At 37.2% G+C, this 25,540-nt stretch overlaps 3 protein-coding genes across 7 annotated transcripts in view; 2 read left to right on the top strand and 1 right to left on the bottom strand.

Moving 5' to 3' along the window:
* LOC113239250 (multidrug resistance protein homolog 49-like) overlaps nucleotides 1-25,540 on the bottom strand; it is an 80,058-nt gene that overhangs the window by 6,399 nt on the left and 48,119 nt on the right. For 4 of the 5 annotated variants that reach the window (XM_026476170.1, XM_026476171.1, XM_026476173.1 and 1 more), the window contains 9 exons: nucleotides 22,837-23,058; nucleotides 18,374-18,615; nucleotides 15,704-15,791; nucleotides 14,992-15,200; nucleotides 13,782-13,963; nucleotides 12,463-12,743; nucleotides 9,727-9,878; nucleotides 8,288-8,402; nucleotides 4,249-4,498 (listed from right to left, as the gene is read on the bottom strand). In XM_026476170.1, the coding sequence (XP_026331955.1) occupies nucleotides 4,249-4,498; nucleotides 8,288-8,402; nucleotides 9,727-9,878; nucleotides 12,463-12,743; nucleotides 13,782-13,963; nucleotides 14,992-15,200; nucleotides 15,704-15,791; nucleotides 18,374-18,615; nucleotides 22,837-23,058 (1,741 nt within the window). The remainder of the gene's footprint in view (nucleotides 1-4,248; nucleotides 4,499-8,287; nucleotides 8,403-9,726; nucleotides 9,879-12,462; nucleotides 12,744-13,781; nucleotides 13,964-14,991; nucleotides 15,201-15,703; nucleotides 15,792-18,373; nucleotides 18,616-22,836; nucleotides 23,059-25,540) is intronic. The other variant, XM_026476172.1, reaches the window with a different exon arrangement.
* Nucleotides 1,009-2,351, top strand: LOC113239252. Its single transcript, XM_026476176.1, has 2 exons — nucleotides 1,009-1,585; nucleotides 1,616-2,351. Exons 1-2 carry the CDS (start codon nucleotides 1,279-1,281, stop codon nucleotides 2,140-2,142), a joined length of 834 nt encoding a protein of 277 aa, XP_026331961.1. The 5' UTR covers nucleotides 1,009-1,278; the 3' UTR covers nucleotides 2,143-2,351.
* On the top strand, nucleotides 10,467-12,408 carry LOC113239251 (cytochrome P450 6B7-like). Its single transcript, XM_026476175.1, has 2 exons — nucleotides 10,467-11,423; nucleotides 12,031-12,408. The coding sequence occupies exons 1-2, from the start codon at nucleotides 10,487-10,489 to the stop codon at nucleotides 12,204-12,206; spliced, it is 1,113 nt and encodes a 370-aa protein (XP_026331960.1). The 5' UTR covers nucleotides 10,467-10,486; the 3' UTR covers nucleotides 12,207-12,408.

Here is a 25,540-nt window from a genome sequence, read left to right as displayed (position 1 = left end):
AATAATATTAACTATGCATCTTAATAATGCTTTCCATACAAAAATATCTCACCCATCTTGCCACCATTTTTTTTTATAACTGTTCATCTTACGTAGGTAGTTTTTCGTTGTATTTGCTCATTAACTTAAGATGGTGTTTTTTGTTTTAGGTTCGACCTCAAAAAATATCCAAATGTCTCGAAGATCATTGTACATGATTTTCAAAGACAGCAGTAAACGAAAACTGGATCAAAAGTTATTGGACATGGAACAGAAACTACTGGAATTAACGAAATGTCCAGAAAATGAGTTCCAAACTTTAAGGAATGATCTGAAACATTTTACGTCAGATTTAAAGCAAAGATGGAGCTTGGCCAATAACACAGAAGCCCGTTTTTTAATAAAAAATAAAAAATGGTTAGATGCTTCCATAACATTGCATAGCTGGTCAACAATATCTTCGTCAAAACCAGGACGACCAAACAAGGCGTTCCAGCAAAAGATCGCGAAACTGATCGCAGCAAAAGACGCAAAACAAAAGAACTTCGAGAGCAGGTGCCTGTCGAAGAGCTGACATATGCTGCCCGAGTTAGTCAACGAAAATTAGGAAACGTCGAAGCATCGAATATTATAAAAGACGTCACTGCCACTCCCACAAGGGCGAAAAAGTTTAAAAAAGCGCTTTTTGGGGCTCAACAAATGTCTGTAAAGAAACATTCAGCTTCAGAAGCTTTGTCCCTCTTCATTGAGTGTGATTTTACCAAAAGACAATACGAAATATTACACGAGTCGAATAAGAGTATCTATCCATGTTATTCGCTAATCAAAGCAGCGAAAAAGGATTGTTATCCGAGGGAAGAATCAATGCGTGTAACAGAAACTTGTGCAGAAGTTCATCTCCAAGATTTATTAAATCACACGGTTTCTAGACTATGCAAATATCTAGAAGATGTATTTGAAACCTGTACTCCAGAAGAATTACAAGATATGGAACTTATAACGAAGTGGGGTTGCGATGGTAGTCAACAGAGTCAATTCCAGCAAAAGTTTGAAAACGATTCAGACGATGATTCCAATATATTTCAAAGTTCATTGGTTCCTATACGATTACAATCAAATATCGGAGACCAAAAGAAAATTTTATGGCAGAACCCAACACCGTCATCGCCGCGGTTCTGTCGGCCAATTCGAATAAGGTTCCATCATGAAACTGCAAATATTATAAAAAATGAAATAAAATATGTAGAGGACCAAATAAAACAATTGACAAAGACACAAGTATCAAATTCTACTGGAGTGATGTATGTTCGACATACCTTGTTTCCAACTATGGTAGATGCAAAGGTGTGCAATGCGGCCACGGGTACAACGTCGACCATGAGATGCTACATATGTGGAAAAACAGCAAAAGAGTTTAACGATTTTAAAACAACCAAGACGGAAAATCCTGAAGCACTTAAATTCGGGCTTTCAACTTTACATGCGAGAATCCGATTATTTGAGACACTCCTGCACATAGCCTATAAAATGCCTATTAAAAAATGGCAAGCTAGGGGTGAAGATGAAAAAAATATTGTCAAAGAAACGAAAAAACGAATTCTAAAAGATTTCAAACAGAAAATGGGATTGATTGTAGATGTCCCTAAAGCCGGCTTTGGAAATTCAAACTCGGGAAATACAGCCAGAAGGTTTTTCAGTGATCCTGAAACAGCTTCTGAAATCACAGGCATCGACATAGGCCTCATCCAGAAGTTTAAAGTAATATTAGAAGCTATTTCCTCTGGCCATGAAATCGATGAAACCAAGTTTGCAAATTTTGCCCAAGAGACCGCGGAACTGTATGTGAAATTATATGGTTGGCATCCAATGACACCCACATTACACAAAATCCTCATACATGGTAATACTATTATCAAGCATGCCCTTCTACCTATCGGACAACTCTCTGAGGAGGCTGCTGAAGCCAGGAACAAACATTTTCGGTCTTACAGACTCGATTTTGCGAGGAAGTTCTCAAGAGTGCTGTGCAATAAAGATATTTTCAACAGACTTTTGCTAAGTTCAGATCCATTTCTCAGCTGTATGCGAAAACGGCAAAAACTTAGAATAAGCCACCCTTTTTTACCAGAAACTGTAAAACTGTTTGTGCAAGTGGGTCCTTAAAAGTTCAAGAGTTGAATGTGGAAAATTGTGGGTGTCGAAATTATTTTATGTAGTGAAGCCTTGTATCATATGTATGTATTACTATTTTTGGCAATAAATATTAAATATTTAATTTTTTTTTCACCCTGTATTATTACAGTAAATTAACTATATAGTATTAAAAACAGAATTTGAAATGATCTCAAATAAAAAAATGGCAAGAAATAATTTTGACCGCATTTTGAGGTCAAATACTCCACTGTGCGCTGTTAGCCGCGCTGCAGCCGCGCGACTGTTGCGCTGCTGAAGTGCGACCAAATTTTTAGTGATGTTTTATCTTTCGACTTAGTTACACGATGGATTCTGACGAAGAAACGTTACTTTCACTTATTTTGTTAAAACTGAAAAAAAAAAATTAAGAAGAATGCCAGAACGTATTAATATAATCGACAACGTATAATCGACATTGTCGATCGACAACGAGAATTATAGACGCACGATTTCTCAAATAATGGCAAGTTGGGTATCGTTTTCGAGATATTTTTTTTTTCGAAAAATTGTGCCCGCCATCTTGGATTTACAAATGAGTGCCATATTCGTGTTGAGCATCCCCAAATACCTCGAAAACGATATCCATATTGCGGTTTTTTGAAAAAACGTGTCCGCTACCTTGGATTTACAAATAAGTGCTATTATTCGTAATGAGCACCCACAAATACCTCGAAAACGATACCCAACTTACCATTATTCGAAAAATCGTGCCCGCCATCTTGGATTTAGAAATGAGTGCCATATTCGTAATGAGCACCCCCAAATACCTCGAAAAAGATACCCTTATTGCATTTTTTTGACAAATCTAGTCTGTCGTCTTGGATTTACAAAGAAGTGCTATATTCGTAATGAGCACCCTTAAATATGTCGAAAAAGATACCCAACTTTCCATTATTTGAGAAATCGTGCCCGCCATCTTGCATTTAGAAATGCGAAAAGTCATGTCAGCCATCATGTAATCAGATATAACAGCTAGACACGACAGTCGTTCAACGACAAAATACACGTCCACGACATAGTCACGACAGATAGTCATGATATTGGAACAGGCTAGATGCGACAGTCGTCCAACGATAAATAAAACGTTACGACATAATGGGAACGTGTCCTTGGTAGGTACCTATTAAATGTGTGATTATTTTAATTAGGTAAATAAATCCTTTTTCAAAACGTTTATTTTCTGGACTTTTTAAAAAATGGCAATTTTGTACTTTATTCTCTACTATTTTTCCTTCCTAACTTGTTCTGATAAGAACACCGATTAGTTTCTGAAAGGTTGGCCACAGAAAGAACGCGCGCGTAAGATGCGAAATGCGTAGACTGCACAGTAGAACTAAGCTCTGGGCGTAATACCTACATAACGATAATGACGCACTCTAAAACAAAAACGTAGCGTTAAATTAAAAAAAAATAATAATGTGCCAGACAACCAAACCAATTACGTGGTCTCAAACTAGAGAATTCCCTGTACCTACTATGCATAGGTACCAAACCGAAGTAACGGAATTCACTCTGGGGCCCTAACCTAGAACACCCAGACCAGAACCAATTTAGAAAAGTTCATTTCCCAAATTAGTCTCACCGGGAATCAAACCCGGAACATACTCGTCCAGCTTCCACAGTGCAAACCGTTGAGCCAACGAGGTCGTCAAAAATTCTAGATGGCTACGTTATATCTACTACATAACATGTAAATGTTGAAAGTTTTTGTTGATTTTAGCCATCACACTATCTGAAACGATGATACAGTCAATAAATAGCACGCCAGACTTTCAGTTTTGACTTTGAAGTTTCATATAAAATACAAATTAGAAAAGATCAGTACAGAGTAAAAAAACCGACGTCAAAAGTCATTCATCCCCTAGTTTGCCACCCTTAGAGGTGGAATATTTTCCTCAAATTTAAATGGTACCACATCTGAGTTACCCTCTTTCCAACAAAAAAGAATCATCAAAATCGGTTGACAAATGCCGGAGTTATCGCGTAACATACATACAAAAAACACACAGTTGAATTGAGAACCTCCTCCTTTTTTTGAAGTCGGTTAAAAAGAAAAGCAAGTTTGAAAGTACTCACAAAAGGCGGAAACGGTGCGTATATTGGAAATAGCTTCGGTACCAATTGTAGTAGCCTTGTGGGACGCTTTCCTCACAGCTTCCAACCCTTTTGCGAGTACACGGCTCTCCAGAATCACGGCTCCGATGACCAAAGGCACACTAATTAGGGTCACAAGCGTCATCTTCCACGTGAACCATAAAGACAACGTGAAACCAATTGCGATTGTAGCGAATGCTTGCATTAGCGCACCGATTCGGGTACCGGTTGCCTGGAAAATCAAATAGAGTGAATTAACTCTCTCAGAGCGGGATCAATTTAACTATATCACCATCCTCCCACTGCTCGGCATGGATCTCCTCGCAGGCGAGGTTTTAGGCCACAGTGAATGCGAGTTGGGTGACTAAAATATTATTACTGTCATTAACTTATTCTGTGACACTTACATTTTCTATTCTGTGTCACTGTAATTTTTTAATGCGCAATAAGGAATATTTTATACTTTATTTTCTTACTATATTATTATTATTTATTTTAGCTTCTATTAAGGCCTAAAAAGTTAAATTTTGAATTTTTAAATGGGTGATACGGCATTCCCCGACAATGGCACAGTCGGCCGGGGTCAGGGACTCAAGTTCAAGAACTATACGCGTCGTATCGAGCAGGACCGCATTCTGCATTTGTGCTGAATCTTTGAGCTGGACACGCCATAGAAATCCAACCGCCTCAAGGTGTTAGCAAGGCTGACTGGAACGAACTCATTTCCGGGCAAATCAATTGAGATTATTTCAGTGGAGGCCACATCACGTATGTCGGTGATCTCGTGCGCCAGGTTGAGATACGTTCGGCGTTTCTCGGTTTCGGCTTTCATGAGACCCTCGTCTTAATGTTCTCTTATTTTTATTATTATTATTACAAAGATTTTTCTCTCTTCTCTGATTCGACTCAGTGTCGGATATTCGGGACCAGATATGGGCCCAAGCCAAGTATTCTGGTTCGGTTGAGTAACTCTGATGGGATCCCAAGGAGCACACTTTATACGCCTTAAAACTGTTATATCTATAAACAGTCTTAATATGGTGAAATAATTGCGACTTATGTTTGTAACGGTTTAGTATTTTGGTTTTAAAATAGCATTACTAAGTCTTTAATAGTTTTATCAAAGACTATAAATTATCTAAAAACTATCTACAAGACTAAATAAAAACTGTCTACATTTTACAAATGGTTTACAAAAGTTTCCGGAAGAATAAGAAAAAATATTATAAATGGTCAGAAATTAATTTATTGTTTCTCAAAATATTCCCTTTTTCCTACGAATGAACCAATTTTGAAAACATTTATGCCACTTCTCCGTGACAATCTCTGAAACATATTTTTCTTACTCTTCGACAGCCTCTTCAGTGATGAAAATCGTTAACCGCGTAACTGGTTCTTAATTTTTGGAAATAAATGAAAGTCACAAGGTGCCAGACGCGGGATGGCTCATAAGATCAACGTTGTTCACCTTCAAAAATTCATTTGTCTTCTCACGGCCAGACGGCCGTGTGAAACCTGGCATTATCGTGGTGCAAGATGATACGGCGTTTACGGTTATTTTTACGGAGTTTTCAATAACTTCCGGCAAACAAATGGTTGTGTACCAACTACTATTCACGGTACAAATATTCTCCAAAGCAACAGTAGCCACGTGTCCAGTTTTATTAAAAAAAGAAGAAATCATCCGCTTCGAAGCACTTTGCATGGGCATCACTTTGGTTGGTTTCGGCTCATCTCGAAAGACCCATACGTTCGATTGCTGCTTTGTTTTGGGATCGTAACTATAAGTGTATGCTTCGTCATCTGTTACGATGTCCCACATCAAATTTGACGCCTCTTCGTTGAATCTGGTAAACATGGAATTGCACCAAGTGACGCGATCCGTTTTTGAGCCTCAGTCAAATTGTGTGGGACCGAGAGTGCAGCTTTTTCACACCCAAATGTTTGTGTAGTACTGATTATATTTGATTCATGTCTATGCCTAAAGATGCCCGAATCTCATGGTATGTCACATGCCTGTCTGTTTTAATCATACGTGGACGGGCGACCATCACGAAATTTGTCACTGAGATTCACACGACCGCGTTTGAATACTGCAAACCAGTTATAAATAGTCGTCTTGCAAGCCGAGCGAAGCTCAGCTGAGCTGTTAAGTTATAGTTAAAGTCGTAGAAAATCATACTACGAAAATTTTCACGAGTAAATTCCATGGTGATGTAGACAACCAATTTCTAAAATGACGCCACTATGTAAAAACAAGTGACAGACAGATGAAACAAAGTATACTCCTCAGCTAAAGAGTTCCATTTTCAAATGTTGGAATTACTTTTTAAATATTGTTTATGTAAGTGGCCAGTTCCGGAAACTTATAGTGCGCCCTATGTATCAGCTGTATTTTGGAGTTAGGTCATGTTCAAGAAGCGGCGGACTATCGAGCATGTGTCTGATACAATTGACTTTTGTAGAGGTATATATGCTTTAGGGTGCAGATGTATAATTTTTACCAGTTGATAAAATTATAATGGGGACTATCTTAATGGTTTTGTTGGCAACTGGCTGGTGCAGTGGCTCGCTGAGAGCGACGAATAATTTTAACGAATAAATTTGTCAGTCGTTGTCAGCGGGCCGCCAAAGCATTGTTTTTTTACCAATTTATGTTATTTCTATTTAAATATATTATTTTAGTACTTTACCTGATATTATAATTCTTCGCTTGTTCGTTAACAGGTTTCTTGGTGCGACATCTGTTTGATTTCGTCTGCTAAAGGTATGTATTTTTGTATTTTTTCAGTGTGTTTCTATTTTAGATTGTTTGTGCTGGGAACGGCAATATCTATGATGAAGGTGGACTTTGCAGATTATACAGTTAGTGTTATGTCAGGTCTGTTGCTGAAGATAGAGCGGTCGATGATGATGTCTCGATCCCAGTAGAGTTTTATTTTATTACTTTATATTTATTATTATTATTTGTTCATAATCAATATACCTTACCAAAAGTTTTGTCATAGTATGTTTATTAGTGTGTTTTAGTTTTCTATTACATTTTTATATATTTCTCGAATATTTAAATACTTTTTTAACGTAGGTTTTTTTTACTTTCTTACACAGTATCAAACTTCTGAACTACACTATTATAACTAACTATTACACAGGGTAGGAACGTTAATTTTTACAATTTGTCTAAAGGCACCTTCGATTTCTTAACATATAGAAAATCTTGTGTGTGACCATCAGTTGTGTATTCCGCCAGAGGGGCGGGTTGTTCGCGCTCCACCAGTGATGCACCCCGAGATAAACGAGTTAATGATTTTAATTTAATTATCATGTGACGTGCGATAAAAAAATATACGTTAGGTAACACAGCAAAATATAACCTAATTTATAATCAAACATTAGGCGACCAGGTTGCTATTTTTCAGTCATCTGGATGAACTTAGGGAAAATGAAACATGGGACATTTTTTACACACACTGTTCACACAAACTGTAATATTAAAACCACGTTCACAAAAAATGTAGGTGTAGGTGCACCAGTGGTCACCGGTGTATTAAGATGGTGTAAGGTAGAAATTAATGAGTCGGTGGTTGGTACCATCACGGAAGAGTGTTTGACTTTGGCTTGTCTGGTGATAGCCACAATTTGTAATCTGTGTCAAACATGGCGGTGACAAACCGTCATACATAGTAATGGACTGGATGGTTTTTTATTATGATAGTGTACCAAGTGAAGGGACGAACAAATCGTGCGCGTGGTGGTAAGCGATACTTTTCTCAAAGCTTTGAATCGCAAAGATCTGAGTGTTTTGCCTTACGCCCGTCATCCGGAGATATAAGTTGACAAGTTCTACGTGCCTGTGATTTCACCAGCACCCGTACCCTTCAAAACCGGAACACAGTAATAATGCTCAGGTTACTGCTTGGCGGCAAAATTAGGTAAGGTGGCAGTAGTTCCCTGGACGAACTCTTTCACAAAGAGATCTACAGCTACTAAAACTGTAGCGTAAGCTGCAGAAGTTACCGACCCCTTGGACAGCAGCGGCATCCGCAGCCAATCTGCCGCACAATGCTCCCACTCCGTTTGCTGGATTGTCGAACCAACCGATCTCTTGTTTCAACATCGCGGCAAACGCTGCTACCCTATAAAATTTAATATTAACATAAATTAAGGTTATTAGCGCAAAAGCGTATAAAAAAAAAGCATAATTAAATATTTTCTTATACATGAAAATAGCATCCAAATATAAAATAATTCGATGTGTACTTTAATATCATTTAAGGTAATGCTGTAGAAAATAAATTCAATGTGGGTTTCAGCTCTATTGCGCTGATAGCCTCAATTTTCTTCAATATTCAGAACAAACAAAATGCAATAATCGACCTTATTGCTAATGAGCAAATTTTGAAGAAAACTTTTCAATCGAGAGATATAAAGGTTCGATAGAGATAATCGTGAAACCGATGGTTTTTAGAACGTGCAAAATTGAATACAACTTCATGATTACTATAGGTGGAATTTACAATATAATAATAAGCGACATATAGTTAAAGAGAAACAGAAAGAACAAACATGTTTAAATTCATATCGTTTGTTTGTTTTGTCTTATAAATATATAATAGTTACTTATCAAATAATAGACGCACTGATAAGATAACCTAATAATAGAGTTAACAACGAAGATTCTGCATCAGAGCGAGTAATCCAGTTGGAAGGTGTAAGTTATAGGTATCTAGCGATAATTTACTATAGAAAATAACAATTTCGATACAGGTGCCAATGCACATTTTTACAAATATGCCAAAAAATGTCAACACGGGGGGATACGACATGTGTTTTTACTTTGACAAAATAAATGGAAAAATTAGAACTCTCAAGTTAACAAGTAAACTTTCTCCAAAACTTAAACCAGTCACGAAATCATCTTTATAACAAACGGAGGCTATTAGCATTTAAAAATTAGTCAATTTTATTAATTTTGTATGACAAATTTTATATGTAATTTTAACAACTTCGGATGTTCCGAATTTTTCGTCGCATACAATGAAATGATCCCTTAGCAGAACTCAAATTTATAAAGAACTCAAACTTGACAAAAAAATTGAGTAGGTATGCCAAAATTGTTTTTACAAAAATAGACTTGATGATTCCTAAGACAGTTTCCTTGCATCTTCTATGGTTTTAGATTTCCCTATACTGTCCCATTTAAAACTTATATTTAACTTATGAAAATTTCAAGTTATGAATAATATACTATTTATAACTACTATTATCATTAAGCGGCCCCTTCAGAAAATAGGGTACGGAACTGCTGTAAACATTATTTATAAAACGCAAACAAAAAATGGCCTGTGATCAATTAAAGAGCTGCGATATCTTCTGACGAATTCGACTAAACGAAGTATTTGTAAGGCCAAGTGTCGTATTGAGAGAACTACTAAAAAGGAACAATAAAATGTTATTTACCTAAGTCGCGCAGTAAGCCTGACACCTGTCAAGTTGAAAATAAATATTTGGAAGAATATGCCGACGCCGGTAAGCACCCCCACGAGTAAGAATAACACGGCAATCAAGTTCGTCTCTCCCCGGACCCAGTTGTCGTCAGGATTCTCCAAAAGCTGCAAAGCATTCCGTTATTTTGTCAATCATAGAAAATATATTATAGAAATGCATAAATCGTATTCGGTAGCAAAGGCAAAACAATAAAACATAATATAGGTACTACAATATTTTATAAGGACGCAATTACTTATTATAAAGGTTACATATAATATATTTGTGGATTCAAGCAGATCTATCGTAAAAGGTTAGTAAAATTCATGATATTTATTCTAAAGTATTTGATTCAAACCTTTAGCCTAGTTACTTTTAGACCCCGTTTAGAATTCCTATGCATGCATTTTTTATCTTAAAGAGTTTAAAGATATAAAGGGATTTAATTAAGTAATGATTAAAATTTAACGAGCTGTTAAACTGTTTTGTAAAACGTACATGATACATACCTACATACATTGTGCATACTGGCTATGTGTGATATGAAAAATATTAATAATGAAAGTATTTATAAATTTTATTCTCCAGTCATTTATAAATTGGGACACTAACGCAGAGAGATAACGAATGAATGAATACCAACCGTGTTATCGGACCAAGAAGCTTCACATAAAATAACGTATGTTACATTTACATGTGCAATTTAGACGCCGCGAATCGCAATCGCTCAGCAATGGCCGTGTATATAATCACATTAATTTGTGTTCTAGTGTACTATTTCTACATAAAAATAAAATCTTCGTATGCATACTGGGAGAGCAGAAAAATAAAAGGTCCAAAACCTCAATATTTATTTGGGAATTTTAGAGCTGTTATCACTAAAAAGGAGTCAGTGACGACACTTGCAGCTAATATTTATAAGCAATTTTCAACTGAACAAGTTATTGGAATATATCAAGGTTGGAAACCAGCACTGATAGTAAATGATCCAGAACTCATAAACAAAGTGCTAGTGAAACACTTTGAAACATTTTCAAGTAGAGGCATTCGAACGTCGGAAAATAATCCTCTCTCAAAAAACTTATTCGCTTTAGATGGTGAGGAATGGAAAGTTTTAAGACAAAAATTGAGTCCTGTGTTCACACCAGGAAAACTCAAGCAAATGATGCCGCTAATGGATAACTGTGTAAAACAATACCTGGATTATTTGGATAAATTACTTGAAAGACCAGATCCCCTTGAAATGAGAAGTTTAAAAATGAAATACACCCTAAAAAGTATTACTACAATTGCATTTGGACTGGATATTGACACTTTCTCCGAAGACGACTGTATGTTTATTGAAATGGCTAATAGATTGTTTCGGCCCCAGAATTCAAAAATAATTATAAGGGGACTCTTGCCGGGATTATTAAAGAAACTTGTAAAGATCGACTTTGAATCACCTGAATTAATAAACTTTTTCTTGGATCTTGTGAGCGAAATCGCTAATGAAAGAGAAAGGAAGCCAAAGGTTCGAAAGGACTTTATGGATTTCATGATCGATTTAAAAGAACAAGAGACGGTTACTAAATCTAACGCAGAAGGAACTGCTGTGTTAGAAATTACCGACGCATTAATTGCTGCACAGGCTATGGTTTACTACGCTGCAGGGTTTGAAAGTTCTTCAGGTACAATGTCCTTTTTACTCTATGAGCTGGCATTCAATCCGAAAGTACAGGAAAACTGTTTTAAAGAAATTACCATGGTAATGGATAAATACAATGGTGCTTTGACATACGAGGCCTTACATGAATTAAATTATTTATCAATGACTTTTGACGAGACTCTTCGAAAGTATCCAGTAGCAGGTTTGGTATTCAGACAAAGTATTAGAGATTATGAGATTCCCGAACTGAATTTAAGTTTGAGGAAAGGCATGAGATTTCTTATACCAGTGTTCGCTATTCAAAGAGATCCAAAATATTTCCCTGACCCAGTAAAATTCGATCCAGAGCGATTTACATTAGAAAACAAACAAACTATCCGGGATTGTACGTATCTTCCCTTTGGAGAAGGGCCACGGAACTGCATAGGTAAATAGAAAAATGACATTTTAATTTTAGTATATTTTCAGTGGCAGAAGGTATGTAAGTATCTATTTTTTGTTTAAATGTGCGCTATTCATTCAGCCACTTTTTAAAGTTTCCGTCATGGTATATATTATTTTAATAATGTAAATTTAAATATGACTTCATTATTATTAAGTTCCAAAGCACAGTAACCCTATGGTTTCAGGTCAACGCTTCGCCAAAGTACAATCCATGTTGGGCTTAGCCCACTTCATAAGAAAGATTCGAGTGGAGCCGTGCGAGAGAACTACGAGAGAGATAAAGTTCGACCCACAGAAAATGATGCTAACCGCAATTGATGGAATATGGTTAACACTTAAACAGAGATTCGACAAACCTTAGACTCGAACAATAACGCGGTTCCAAGTCAGGTGTTTGATTCTCGATATGTCGCGGAATGTTAAAGTACTAATTTCTTCCATTGACAATAGAAGAAATTAGTACCGTACATGTTATAATGCCACTATTCTAAGGTACAAATGTAACTTCATACATTAAATATAGCACTTTACGAGTCATCGATCCTGTTTCGATTCTTGAGCACCAAATATGTATATCTGCTATGTATTGTTTAGTTAAATAGTTAAACTTTACTCACGGCATATGTCTCACCAAAAAGAACGGCAAACATAGGGAACGAAGCACCTACGGCAACAGCAGCCAAGGCACCGCCGATCATTAGCATCTTTTCAGGTTTACAAAGTTTCATTATTTCCCACATGGTAGGATCATTCTCTCCTTTATCTTTACTCTCCTTTTCATCCTCTTCACTTGACGAGGAGCCACTCGAGACACTATCACTTTTCACAGACTCTATCGATGCTAGTTTTTCAAGCTTGGGTCGATGTATCCTAAGATCTGTAGGAGGAGCGTCGTCAGCTAAAAGAAATAACCATTACATTTTAGCCATGCGAAAGTACCCCGAACATTGTAATAGGGAACGTGCATTAACCCTACCGTAGCAGAGCAAATGTTATCATATACATTATGAATAAACTATTAAGCACGATAAAAAGATAGGTCATAGAACTTGATGTCAATTGATTACAAAAACTGTGAGTTTTCATAAGTATGCCTTATGTGACGTATTCCTAATACAGAGGTTGCTAATTGAAAATGATATTATAGATCATTAGTAGAACTAATCAATCAACTGGCTAAGAGAAAATACGATAACGGTTGTTATAAGTCCTTTCTGTGCCGCTAGTTAGTGGACCTTACATGACATTCGTTTATGCTAACGAGTCTAGTGAATTATGTCAAAAAAAAGGTGTAAAATATTTCAAATTTAATCATAGGGGTCCTAATTATAGAGCTCCATTTGTAATCAGCTTTCAACGACTTTACGCAAGACGTCAAGTGGCATAGATATTGGATCTTTCTGGCTACGGGTAGCCATTCAAACACTGTTTCTATTATTATCTATCACTTGTGGCCCACTTTAAACAGGCTGATCCAATACAGTGATTCCAAATTCTGACAGTCATATGCACGTTCCCCTAAAAGCTAATTTCAATAAAGTAAAAATAACAAAATCATGCCATGCAATGGTTGAAGAGTTGTTAGTCGACAAATGCATTAGTAGGTACTTTCCATGCTACTGGAGAGGACTAGGGATAAAGCACTGAAAAAATAGAAAAAAGTGACAATTTTATTACGATAATGTTTGTACAATCATTTTTATTTGGGATCTCTATCTCAACACTTTGTAAAACGCGTTGTTCTCTGACCGTTAGCAAAGACGCGGACCAGTTTAAACAGTCTCACCACAGTAGACGACAGAGAAATGTACTAATATGTTGCTGTCAATGAACTTTTTTATAACAAATAAGTACATTATTATGTAATAAGTTATTGGTAAAAGCATCACATGAAAATACAAGCGCAGAAAAATATTAATATATGCATATTTTTTACTTTTTTTCACAAGCGCAATGCCGTCGGGCTGCGGGTGGGTGGGCGCGATTCCAGGTTCGTTCTCTAGCACGAGTTGATAGTACCTCCCACGCAATGAAAGCAACTCTTCGTGAGTACCTTGTTCTACCACCACTCCTTTATCCAAAAGCACTATGCGATTTGCATTGAGGACTGTCGCTAACCTGTGTACAAAAAAAGGGTAAGGGCTTTTTTCGTATTTCACCGTATGAAATACGAAAAAAGTATTAAACATAATTAAGCTCTAATTTCTTTCAATCTTATAACTGTGACAAAAAAAAGGAAAATGACAGGTTTTTGTAGTTATAGTTTTTGGAACAAATTAATTTTTAGTTTAAGTATTATTTATTACGTTTTGAGTTTTTTAAATAATTTATTTGTTACATGTTTAAGCTGATGGTTCTATAGCCAATGCTCAACAAATAAAAAATCATAATCTCTGATTGGGACAATTTCGTTCGTCCTGTCACTTGGTATTATAAAATAAATCCATTCCAATCTTAAGCGTCGAAATTATGCGGCTCAATTTTCCCACAAATGTGGTGCTACTACAGAGATATCGCCAATGCCCAGGTTTGTGGAGCTGTGTACGTTCGTACAATAACGGCTTCATAGACTTAGAATAATAACGCATAGAATGATAGTTTCATATCAAACGGACTGTCACAAGTGAGCCAAAAATCAAATTCATGTAGGCTAGTTTTAGTAGTAGGTTAATTTTCGGTTTTAGTGAATATTTATATAAAAATACAAGTTGAAACGCGTTACTTCCTTGTGGAATGTGATGTTAGTATCTATTTTATGTTTGTCTGACGTATTTTTACACTCATTTACCGCACATTTCGTCATTTTTAGCTAAAATTCTGGAGCTGTTCGCGGTGCTAGTTGACCTTGAGCATTGAAGGCCCGCCCGCTCGTGTAGGCCCTTTTTGGCGCGCTTCAATTTGCCTCACTTAGCGTGTGCGGGCTAGGTTTCTATGCGTTATTATTCTAAGTTCATAGAATTACTACACTTTTGATATTATTTTCGTATTGTTTTGCAAATCTGTTAAATTTAATATCATTTTAATGTGTTCTATTTAGGAAGGTCCTGCCCCTTATTGCTTTGGTCAATTAATAAGCTTGAGTTACGAAGTACCTTGAACGGTTACACAATATGGGATGGCCTTTATATAACTTTACGCTTTTTAACCTGTGGCTAACCATGACGGTGGTCCGGCCATGCGCCGCGGAGTCTAGCGCCCTTTGGACCTTGGCTTCACTGTGAGAGTCCAACGCTGAAGTCGCCTCATCCAGAATCAAAATTTTAGGTTTGCGGACTAGCGCCCTAGCGATTGCTATCCTTTGTTTCTGTCCTCCTGATAGTTGGGCACCTCGTTCACCGATCATTGTGTCGTATTCCTATTAAGGAAATGTTTATGAAATACATAGATTCGTAGGTACTTTGCCTTATTAGGGAATTAAAAAAAAAAATTAGATATTGGCAACAAAGTTTATACTGCGCCATAACTTTGATCCACTCTGAAATACTCTCACATACCGACTTGCTTCCTAACCGTTTAACTCGTAAGTTTGCGTGACGTGCAGTGAGAAATGCTAAAGTAGTAGATATCTAACCTACCTACTATCAATACATTTTCACCAGCACACCTAAACTTCAGTAAAGTCAAACGCAGCCACAGTGAAATTATGAAATATGACTCGAAACGTCAGATTGAGATTTAAGTTTACACTCTGGACTACGTAGGTGACGCGCTTGCGCGAGTGATCCATAACGTGCTGTTTTTATTCTTTATAGCACTAGGTATATAGAATTAGTATATGTTAGAATGATGATTTAACCCAAAGACACATCACGTGGTATGTCAAAGTTCGTTACCAACTTAACACTTGAATTAACTTACGTCAGGTAGTTTTCTGATGAAATTATGACAGTAAGCTTGCTTAGCTGCGACAATGATTTCTGCGTCTGTACAACTGGGATTACTTATACTGTGAAAAAAAAAACATTTTATTACTTTAACAGCGATAAAGGTTTCTAAATTGTCGCGTTACATCATACATTAGAGGGCTTTACACAGACCATCAAGTATATAACCAGAAATAAAGACGAAATAAGGGCCGTATATTCCATATACACATTAGCTATACAGCTCTTATAAATATCAACTCCCGTTTGCACTGAAATATAGACAGATCAACTACTGACCTATGTGTACGTCTCCGTGTATTCCAAAAAATATTCTGTATTTTTTGTAACAAAGATAACAATGCCGTGCTGTTCTATTCGGTGGTTTGGGAAAAACAGCAAAACATCTAATTACAAGACAAACGGAATCACATTTCATCGGTAGTTAAATATTAAATAGGTATATAATTTTGTAATTTTCGTCCATTATAGCAAAGCTCAAGTTAACTGGTCGATTGAAGTGAAACAGTCGACGTCACCCGTCAATTGTTTCGACTTCGGGCTAGCCAATCGGAGCGCAGTTGTCACAGTAATAATATGGCAGAATAGTTTTCAAACAAATTAAATGACATTTCGTTTCTATTTCGGTTATGTACTCGATGACAGACCCTCTCTCGCGCGTGGTAATATTGGAAGGAAAAGAGAAAGACTGCGCGATTGCACTCATCAGTCGCGCTTGCAATCATGCGTTCCAAAGTTGCCTTTTACACGAACGATCTTCCGTTGTAATACAAACCAACACGAGCAAACGCACGCGATGGAACGTTAGCTTAAAAAACTTCAAACTGGTGATCGCGCATAAAGGCGCATGCAGGCTTTTACGCGCGCAATCCTGTACGCTCCTGATCACGAGCGATAGAGTGAATGTGTAAAAGGAGCTATTGTAAACGGGAATAAACGCGACAAAGTTGTTTTAATAGCGTCAAAGGCGTTAATTTTATGGCCAACGCAAATCTCGTATGGGAAGGAAGAGGTCATTAAATTTATCAATTGAAATAAGGTATAAATATCGCTGCGTATTTTTATCTGTGATAAGAAGAGCATGGTAGAGGCTACCGCGGCGGGAGTGTTTCGTGCCCGCAACCGCGGCGGCTACATGCCCGCACAAACTTGCAGAGTCGTGATTATTGAAATAAAACCGCTGTCTAGCAGCACCGGCGCACGCGGATGGAAACCGCTCCGTGAATTGTTAAACTTATTAAACTTAAACTGACGCTACTCAACGAGGGGTGTGGTCCTCGTCGCCAGTGTCAATTTTCCATGACACGTTAACGGTTGTTGTAGGGTTGGTGAAGCTGTCACTGTCAAGAGTAAACCATCAACGAATTTAATAAATTAAATTATGTTGTTTTTTTATGAAGGATTTACGTAATTTTTTAAATGCATTTGCTATGGAAATTGAAACATAGTCAGAAATAGTAATAAGAAAACTAATCTTTCGATTTTCCTGCAGCTTCAATCCAACCTCCTTTTATTTTAAATTCATTGGAAAAACTTAAAAATTAAAAATACTCTACGTTTAATCTACGAGTATAATTTATTTTTATTTATTTATATTTTTATTTATTTTATTTATTTTTAATTTTTAATATTAGATTAGATTAGATTTAGATTATAATGGAATTTAAATATCTAAAATAATAATACACATACATTTTTCTTCAAGCAACAGCAACATACAAATTGACATGACATTAAAACGGATGTCCGAAATATGAGTTGTGTTAAAGTTACTCGAAATAAAATGTTTAGTAATAATAATAATAAAATAAAAGAAATCAATTTAAGGTGAATGTTTTTCGCTTCAAAGTTTTAGGGATTTTAATTACAAAAATCATAGTAAGAAATTAAAACATTTCAGTTAAAATTTATTGTCGATAAACATCAGACATCGTAAATGAACAACTATATTTGTGCCTAGAAACTTCTATGGAGACAAGAAGAAAATAGTAATGAATAATAGAAATAGTAACTAAAAATGCAAATAGCCGGTGGAATGTTATCGCACTGGTTTTAAAGTTTTTGTTGGCAACTTGGCATTTTCACGTTTTACGAGAGATCTTGTATGTACAACGATCGCCATGTCACTGTGATGATGTTTGTTGGCTTGTCACCTCGATATGATCATTTTGATCATATCGAGGCGACACGAACCACACCCCCATACCATATCTCCCCTTTTTTTCTATATCTATAACATTTGAGAGTATCGTTTTCACAATTGACGTATAAGTGGTAGGAAGGGGTGATTGATCGCTATTGCCATGCTATTTGGCACAAACTATAAAACGTATCTTTCTTATTCGCGAGGACGAAAATGGAAAATGCGTGCGTAGCAAAAGTTTCACGGCCTCCGTGGCGAGTGGCTTGCACACCGGTTTTCATGGTGTCGCCATTTCTGAGGTCCCGCGTTCGATCCCCGGCCAGGTCAGTGTAGGAAACTAACTTTTCCATATAGTCTCGGGTCCGGGTGTTTGTGGTACGATCGCCGATCGTTGTTTCCGATTTCCATAACACAAGCGCTTTAGTTACTTACTTTGGGATCAGAACAACGTATGTGATGTTGTCTAATATTTAAAGGTGATCAAGGTGAATAAGGGCTTACCGAATATTTTCCCTTATACTCCCAGCAAACAAAACCGGCTCCTGACCCACGACTGCGATATGATTCCTTAAATGTCGAACATTCATATTCTTGACATCATTCCCGGAGTAGTACACATTGCCTCTTTCTGGGTCATACATCCTTTGTATCAACTGTAGTACTGTGGATTTACCGCAACCACTCGAACCGACAAGAGCTAGTGTTTCGTTTTTGTTTATTTTGAGATTTAATCCATTTAGGACCTGGAAATTCAGATATTGACTGCTGAGAGACGATTAGTATATACCTATTGTTGTGTTAATTTCAACCAAAACTCGCCTAAAGACCGTTTTACACGACGAAACTAGTAGGCGATAAGTAGGAGTAAATCACTTGGTGAGTTTGGTAAGATAAAATACAGTGCATCGGTTATCAAACATGCCAAGAAAAATGTTCCTCCTTACCGATTATTACGAAGCCTTTGTAAACTAGTCACAAGGTTTGTTATCATTCTGTAGTAAATTTTAGGAACAGGCTAAGGCGTCTAATCCATACTGCCTTTTATTATTCAACAAAGGAAAGAGAAGTATAGACAGATTTTTTAAACAACCAATACGGTTTTCTGATTGTTACTAAATTGGAAAAAAACTTTCAAGATAACGAAATCCGATTGGCTGTTTAAGAGCTCTCATGCAAAAAAGTTTTGACGTTGGCTCCACCCAAATTTGTGAAACAAATATATGCCTGAAGTTCGCGTGACATGTGACAGGCGATGTTGAATTTTGCGCATTAAAAGTACCAAATTCGTTTTAGTGGAATAACTCTAAAACTAAAGGGATTAAAAAAAATCCGTAGTGACAGTTGTCGGTCATGCATAAATATAATTAATTATCTAATTTTTGTCCTAATAACCTGTAGCATTTCGAGGATAAATTGAAAAAATGTGAAAATTAGAGGTCATTTCGTGATTTTTATCTATCGAGGAAACTTTATTGTTTTATGTTTCTGATTAATGTCTATGCTTGAATATGTCGTGTAGTTACTCATACAATATTTTATTTTTAACTTTAAAGTGGATATACCCCTCTACAATCCTCCTCATTCCTCTGCTCCCTCTTAAATACAATATCTCTTTACTCAGCTTTAATAGTGGTTAAGCATAAAGGTCTTCATTCACTAAAAGGGGGCATTCACTACCCTGCATTGCAGTCCGCCTTGCGATCTGCCGCGTAATGCAGACTTATGAATGTAGTCGCACCGTGCAAGCCATCCTGCAATCTTGCGATACTCTGAATATGGGCCATACGCAGAACAGTGTATGAGCAGTGTCCTGCCTGCACGGCGTACTGCCGCGCAGGTTGTGAATGGGCCGTTTAATACCGCTACGTCTCAACAGACGCCGCATTTGATTCTAACATTCAATTTTGAGTACCATATTTCGGAAAAGGAAAACGAGGAGTATAGTGTCCCCGCGCTGCCAATTGATTTATAATTTGTATTGCACGATACAAGATTTGAATTTCGGCTTTGTGCTGAGGTTTACGTCGAGATCATAATAACCATTTTCCTTTACAGCCCAGCGGAGAGTAGCTGTATTTCAGTGATTTCAGCAGCCAACTGTATTTCGTTATTTTGACATCCCTGCGCTCGTGCTTAGTGGCTAAGGAAACGAAGATGTTATTTTTCCACTTTCGAACTCACTTCAAAATAATCTTTATTATTAGTAATCATTATGCTTGAAATCGTCAAACTAATTAAACATTACTACTGATTCGTAAAGCAGATTCTTGCGACAAGAATGAGTTAGGAACCCTAGGAGTTGTTTTTAACTGACTTCAAAAAAGGAGGAGGTTCTTAATTCGACTTTATGGTTTTTTTGTCTGTATGTTACGCGATAACTCCGGTATTCGTGAACCGATTTTCATGATTCTTTTTTTGTTGGAAAAAGGGTAGCTCCATAGTGGTCCCATTTCATTTTGAAGAAAATCATCTACCTCTAAGGGTGGCTGTTCACGCATGAAAATTCATTTTTATAATTAGCGCCTAAATTTTATTTAAGGAGTAATTATTTTAATGGTTGATTTTGCTTTTTCTCCAATTCAAGGCGTTTTTCTCTCAATATACTTTGAGTAGTGAGAACCGATTTTTATTATCTCCAGTGTCAAGTCCTGTATAGTGGTGAACTAGGGCATATTTCAATAAAACTTGGCAAACAGACATATATAATATATAAATAATATATAAATAATTCCATGTACTTTTGAGGTTGGTTTTTTTAGTTTTCTGTACTGAGATTATTTGAATATATATTTGTTCATAGACTATACCATTTACTTACAGTATTTATTTTAAATTATCATCGATCAAAATATATATAAGGCCTACAATTTATTTTTAAAGTGGAGCTCAGCAGCTCTAAATACTGTTAGTGAGATATTTTATCTCGTATGTTGGAACAAACAAATAACAAAAGATTGGATGGTGAGTTCCTGGAGATCCGTAACACAGGTCAAATCCTAGTATGGACTCCAGTCTCTTAGTCTTTCCAGTCAAAGATGTATTAATGATAAGTTCATAATATTAATTACTTATTTATAAGATATTTTTGTAAAGAGAGAAATAAAGATTATTATTATTATAATAAAGAAGTCAAATAAAAGAAATTAGCTGAAAGTATGGATATTATATTATTTATGTAAGTAATCCACATAACGTTGCTTGATATTGAGATAAATAATGTAAATAAAAACACCAGTTTTTTTGGCAACAAAAGATTACTAGAATTATTGCTACCGCCTCTCGCCGTGTTCCACGTTAGATACTTAATAGCGCATATGGTGACACTTTTTTTTTTATACATGACAGGCAAATGACTCCACTCCACCTGATGTTAATTGGAAAGTGGTATCCAAACGCGAAGGAACCTAGTGCAGCGATGAAACACTCACTGCACTAGCCACCTCCACCCTGCCTGCCTACAATATGCCTCTTCACGCCTCGTTTGAAGGACCCCATATCATAAGAGGGAGGGAAGACATGTGCCGGAAGGGAGTTCCATTTGTCAACCGTGCGGCAGAGAAAGGAGCCACCGAACCTTTTAGTACGCGATGGAATGCGGCAGGTAGTGAAACGGTGACTACGAAGGCCAGCACGCGTGCTTCTGAGCAGGAACGGGGAAGGGGGGATGAGGTTGAACAGCTCTTCAGAGCACTCACCATAGTACATGCGGTAAAAGGCGCTAAGCGATGCAACATCTCTACGCAGTTGCAGAGGTTCAAGGCGTGATGAGACCTCTTCGTCGCCTATAATTCGCTGTAATTTATCCAAGGCATCAAGTAGGTACATGGCGGAGCCGTCCCACAAGTGTGAACAATACTCAACGCAAGACCGGACCTGTGTTTTGTACAGCAGGCATAACTGGTCGGGCGTGAAAAAACGTCGCACCTTGTTCAGGACTCCGAGTTTCCGTGAGGCTGTTTTGATCACAGATTCGATGTAGCTCCTTGGATTCAAATCACAGCAGATTTCCATACCGAGCAAGGTAAAACTGCTCTGAGGTGAAAGTGCTGTGCTCATCAGAGAAGGCATGGGAAGGAACGGCGACAATTTTGTTGTTAACGCGCAAACTTGTGTTTTCTTGGCGTTGAACTCAACAAGATTTCTAGATCCCCATGTAGAGATGAGGTCCAATATCCTATTAAGCTCACCGACAAGATTGGATCGCTCTCTGTCAGTATCGGCGCGCCCAGCTGCGGGGAATCCGTGATATCCCCCATGAACAGTGCTACCATCTGCATAACAATGAATATTCCCAAGTGGAAGCATATCATTGATATGCAGAAGGAAAAGCGTGGGAGATAGGACGGATCCCTGCGGTACATAGTTTCATTACAAATTTAGAGGGTTTTTTAAATTTACTGATACAAAGATCGAACATTAAGAAAAATCCTTCGATCCGGTTGGATTCGAATCAGCAGCGCCTTCAACATACCAGGGGCCTTACCATGAACTCTTATTACAATTCCGTTTAGGACCTAAAATAAATCGTTGTGAGACAGCGCTACATGAAGTATAAGAGTTCATGGTAAGGCCCCTGGCCTGACACCCTCGAAACTGAACGAAACAGCAGACCTTACTTAATTTTTCTATGTGCTTGTTACAGATCTTTGTTTTTCGTTTTTAACTTTTTGCCGTAGCGCCATTTGTGAGAAATCTATGAAACTTTTTTCATTGGTTTTTTATTACTTTTTCTTTGTTGGGTAATGATTTGAACTCATGCTATAAAGCGGGGCTGAACAATTAATGAAGGGCCTTACCCATGAACTCTTATTACGATTCGATACGATTAAGACGTTGTGAGACAGCGCTACATGAAGTGTATATCGCTTTTTGTCGTCACGAACCTATACTGAACTGTAATAAGAGTTCATGGTAAGGCCCCAGGTTACCACACGATTGTCACGGTAATCTCTTGAATTTCTCACCTGAACGTCTGGTCTTGCCGGGTAGCGAAAATATACGTCATGTAATTCAATATCTCCGCTGATCTCAGGCCTGCTGCCTTCAGTGCCCAAGCTATCGATCTCAGGTTTCCTGTCGAGGACTCCATATATAACTCCTGCAGATGCCCTCGCACATGATATGGCTTCTAAGTGGGGTGCGGTTAGGCCCACGTTCTGGGCGCCTTGTAGCACGCTGAAAAATATCTGAAGACAAGTTCAAACTACTATACTTTATAACAAACATTCGCAACTGATCACTATTGGACCGACACAGTCTGAACTCTACATTAGCATTACTTACTAACTTACTATAGAGTGTAATTTTTTTCATAGAAATTTCAAAGGTAATAAACCAATGGTCAATCTTTACTGAAATCGCAAGTAAGTAAAATGGCATTAATACATATCTTCCTGAAATGTAGAACAAAAATATTTTTGTTAACTAGAACTATTTGTAAGTATTTAGTTCTAGTGGATGGATGGATTTATAATAGCATCATCACCAATTCATGACAGCATGAAAACCTGATTTTCTTCAGTGTAGGTACCTACTTTTTTTAGGATTTAAACGTACATATACGAACGCAGAGCCAAGAGATTTATTGGCAACGATAAACTCGAATCTAAACTTTATAGGATAGACCATCGGCGCAAATTTGTCTGTCTGTCGGTTTTCTACAGAATATATTTCGGTGAGTGTGCCCAAGAGTTCCATCAGCTCATTCCGCTCGCCCCCTTTGAGCACCGGTCATCCAGGCGTACGGCGGTGATATCATCTTTACTTGGTCGATATTCCCTTCAGGCGTACTAAGCGCTTTTCGTCATCCCGCCAATCTCTTCCCTTCCCTTCGTCAGCGCAAATACTTTCTATTCAACCTTCATTTAACTCGCACAATGACACTAAGACGGACACCATTCTTCGAAGCATTGGCCGTAATTGAATCATTAAGCAAAACAAATGATATTGACGTGTTCAGCAACACTGAATCAAAATTTCTAACATCCGCTGGTTACTATTTGGAGGCGGTCATCGCCCAAAGCTCTGTGGTCCAAATTCCGCATCCTATCTTTGGTTGGTGATCGACTCAACCTTTTTTTTTGTGACTATGACTTACATGTTTAGTTATAAGTACTGTAAGTGTAAGTTGTACTAACTAAATAAATAAATAAATCTTTTATTATGCGCACAGCCCAGGTATGGAATTCCCTGTCTGCGACTATATTATATATGTATAATATACCGTTGACACTTAGACTCTTTGATTTAAAAGAAATAACGAAAAAGTAAGTTGCAGCAAAAAATGGAACTTTTCAAGTTACGAAACGTAATTTTCAATTCAAGGGCTCTAGCAACAGTGATTTAAACTTTCACCTACTACATGAATGAACTAGATTTTATGATTTGTGCTAGGCTTTTCTGCTTATTGCATTGCCCTGGGTAGGCATAACCCTTTTCTGGAGATCCAGCGCAGCGTGTGCAAATCAAGTGCAGACAAAGGGACTAAGCCTAGAGTCGTATTCCAGAACTCTACTCAATACTGACGTCCGGACTAGAGTATTGCAGTGAGCACTGAAAATCATACTCAAGTCCTTGCCATTAGGGTCGTATTTCCAGTGCTTGAAATCATATTCAAGTCTGCTCAAATCGTGACTTGAGCATTGAGTAGAGTTCTGGAATACGACCCTAAGTCTTATGTTTCACAGCTAGCAACACATTGGCAACATTGAGGATTCTTCCTTAGTGACGCAATAGACATTCGCGTGTCTCAGGAACCATTTGACTGTTAGAACACCATTATACCCTTTGGAACTTTCGCATAGCATTGTAAGTACTAAAATTACAGAACTGGAAACATCGAGTATATTGTAACCAGAAATAGAGACGAATGTCATTTAATTTGTTTGAAAACTATTCTGATAAATCATTAGGGTGACAACGGCGCTCCGATTGGCCAACCCGAATTTGAAACGATTGACGGGTGTCGTTAATTGTTTCACTTCATATGGACCAGTTTAACTTGAGCTTTGCTATAATGAACGAAAATTGAAAAATTACATATTTAATTGCCGATGAAATGTGATGCCGTCTGTTTTGTAATTAGATGTTTTGCTGTTTTTCCCACACCACCGAATGGAACAGCTATGTTAGAGATATTCTCTTTATTACAATAAATACAGAATATTTTTGAAATATACGGAGACGTACACACAGGTGAGATGTTGGCGCTGTACTATTTCCGCTTTATAATTTGTAATGTCAATGCAACGAGAATTGATATCTAAAAGTGATATAGGGCCCATTTGCCTGATGAGTTGCCAGAGATGGATTATTATAGATTACTTCGCCTCTATTTCTGGTTATATACTCGACAACTGGAACGAAACTATTTTTTCAGTATCTAAACCGCGTATATGTTTTTTGAAACAACGTAAGTAAAAACAGTTTCATTTCCCTTGTGTAGGTAACAATCGCCAAAACTTATGATCTTGATATTATAAAAAAAGAGGAAAACGCCATGAAACATTTTACATTCTAATATTGATTTTATGGTGGCACTTCAGATGGCTTTTTGTATTTGCTATACACTTCCGGACACATAATTCGAGCCATTACGCATTTTGAGTATTAAGTACCCTAAGCTGAAACAATGTTTGATTGATCAAAAACTATTATGCAATTTTGAAA

This window comes from Hyposmocoma kahamanoa, unplaced genomic scaffold (assembly GCF_003589595.1).
Source record: "Hyposmocoma kahamanoa isolate Upper Pololo Valley unplaced genomic scaffold, ASM358959v1 99705, whole genome shotgun sequence".
Taxonomy (NCBI): Eukaryota; Metazoa; Arthropoda; class Insecta; order Lepidoptera; family Cosmopterigidae; genus Hyposmocoma; species Hyposmocoma kahamanoa.
Note: the sequence above shows the minus strand (reverse complement) of the source record. Positions and strands in the feature narration are given on the sequence as shown.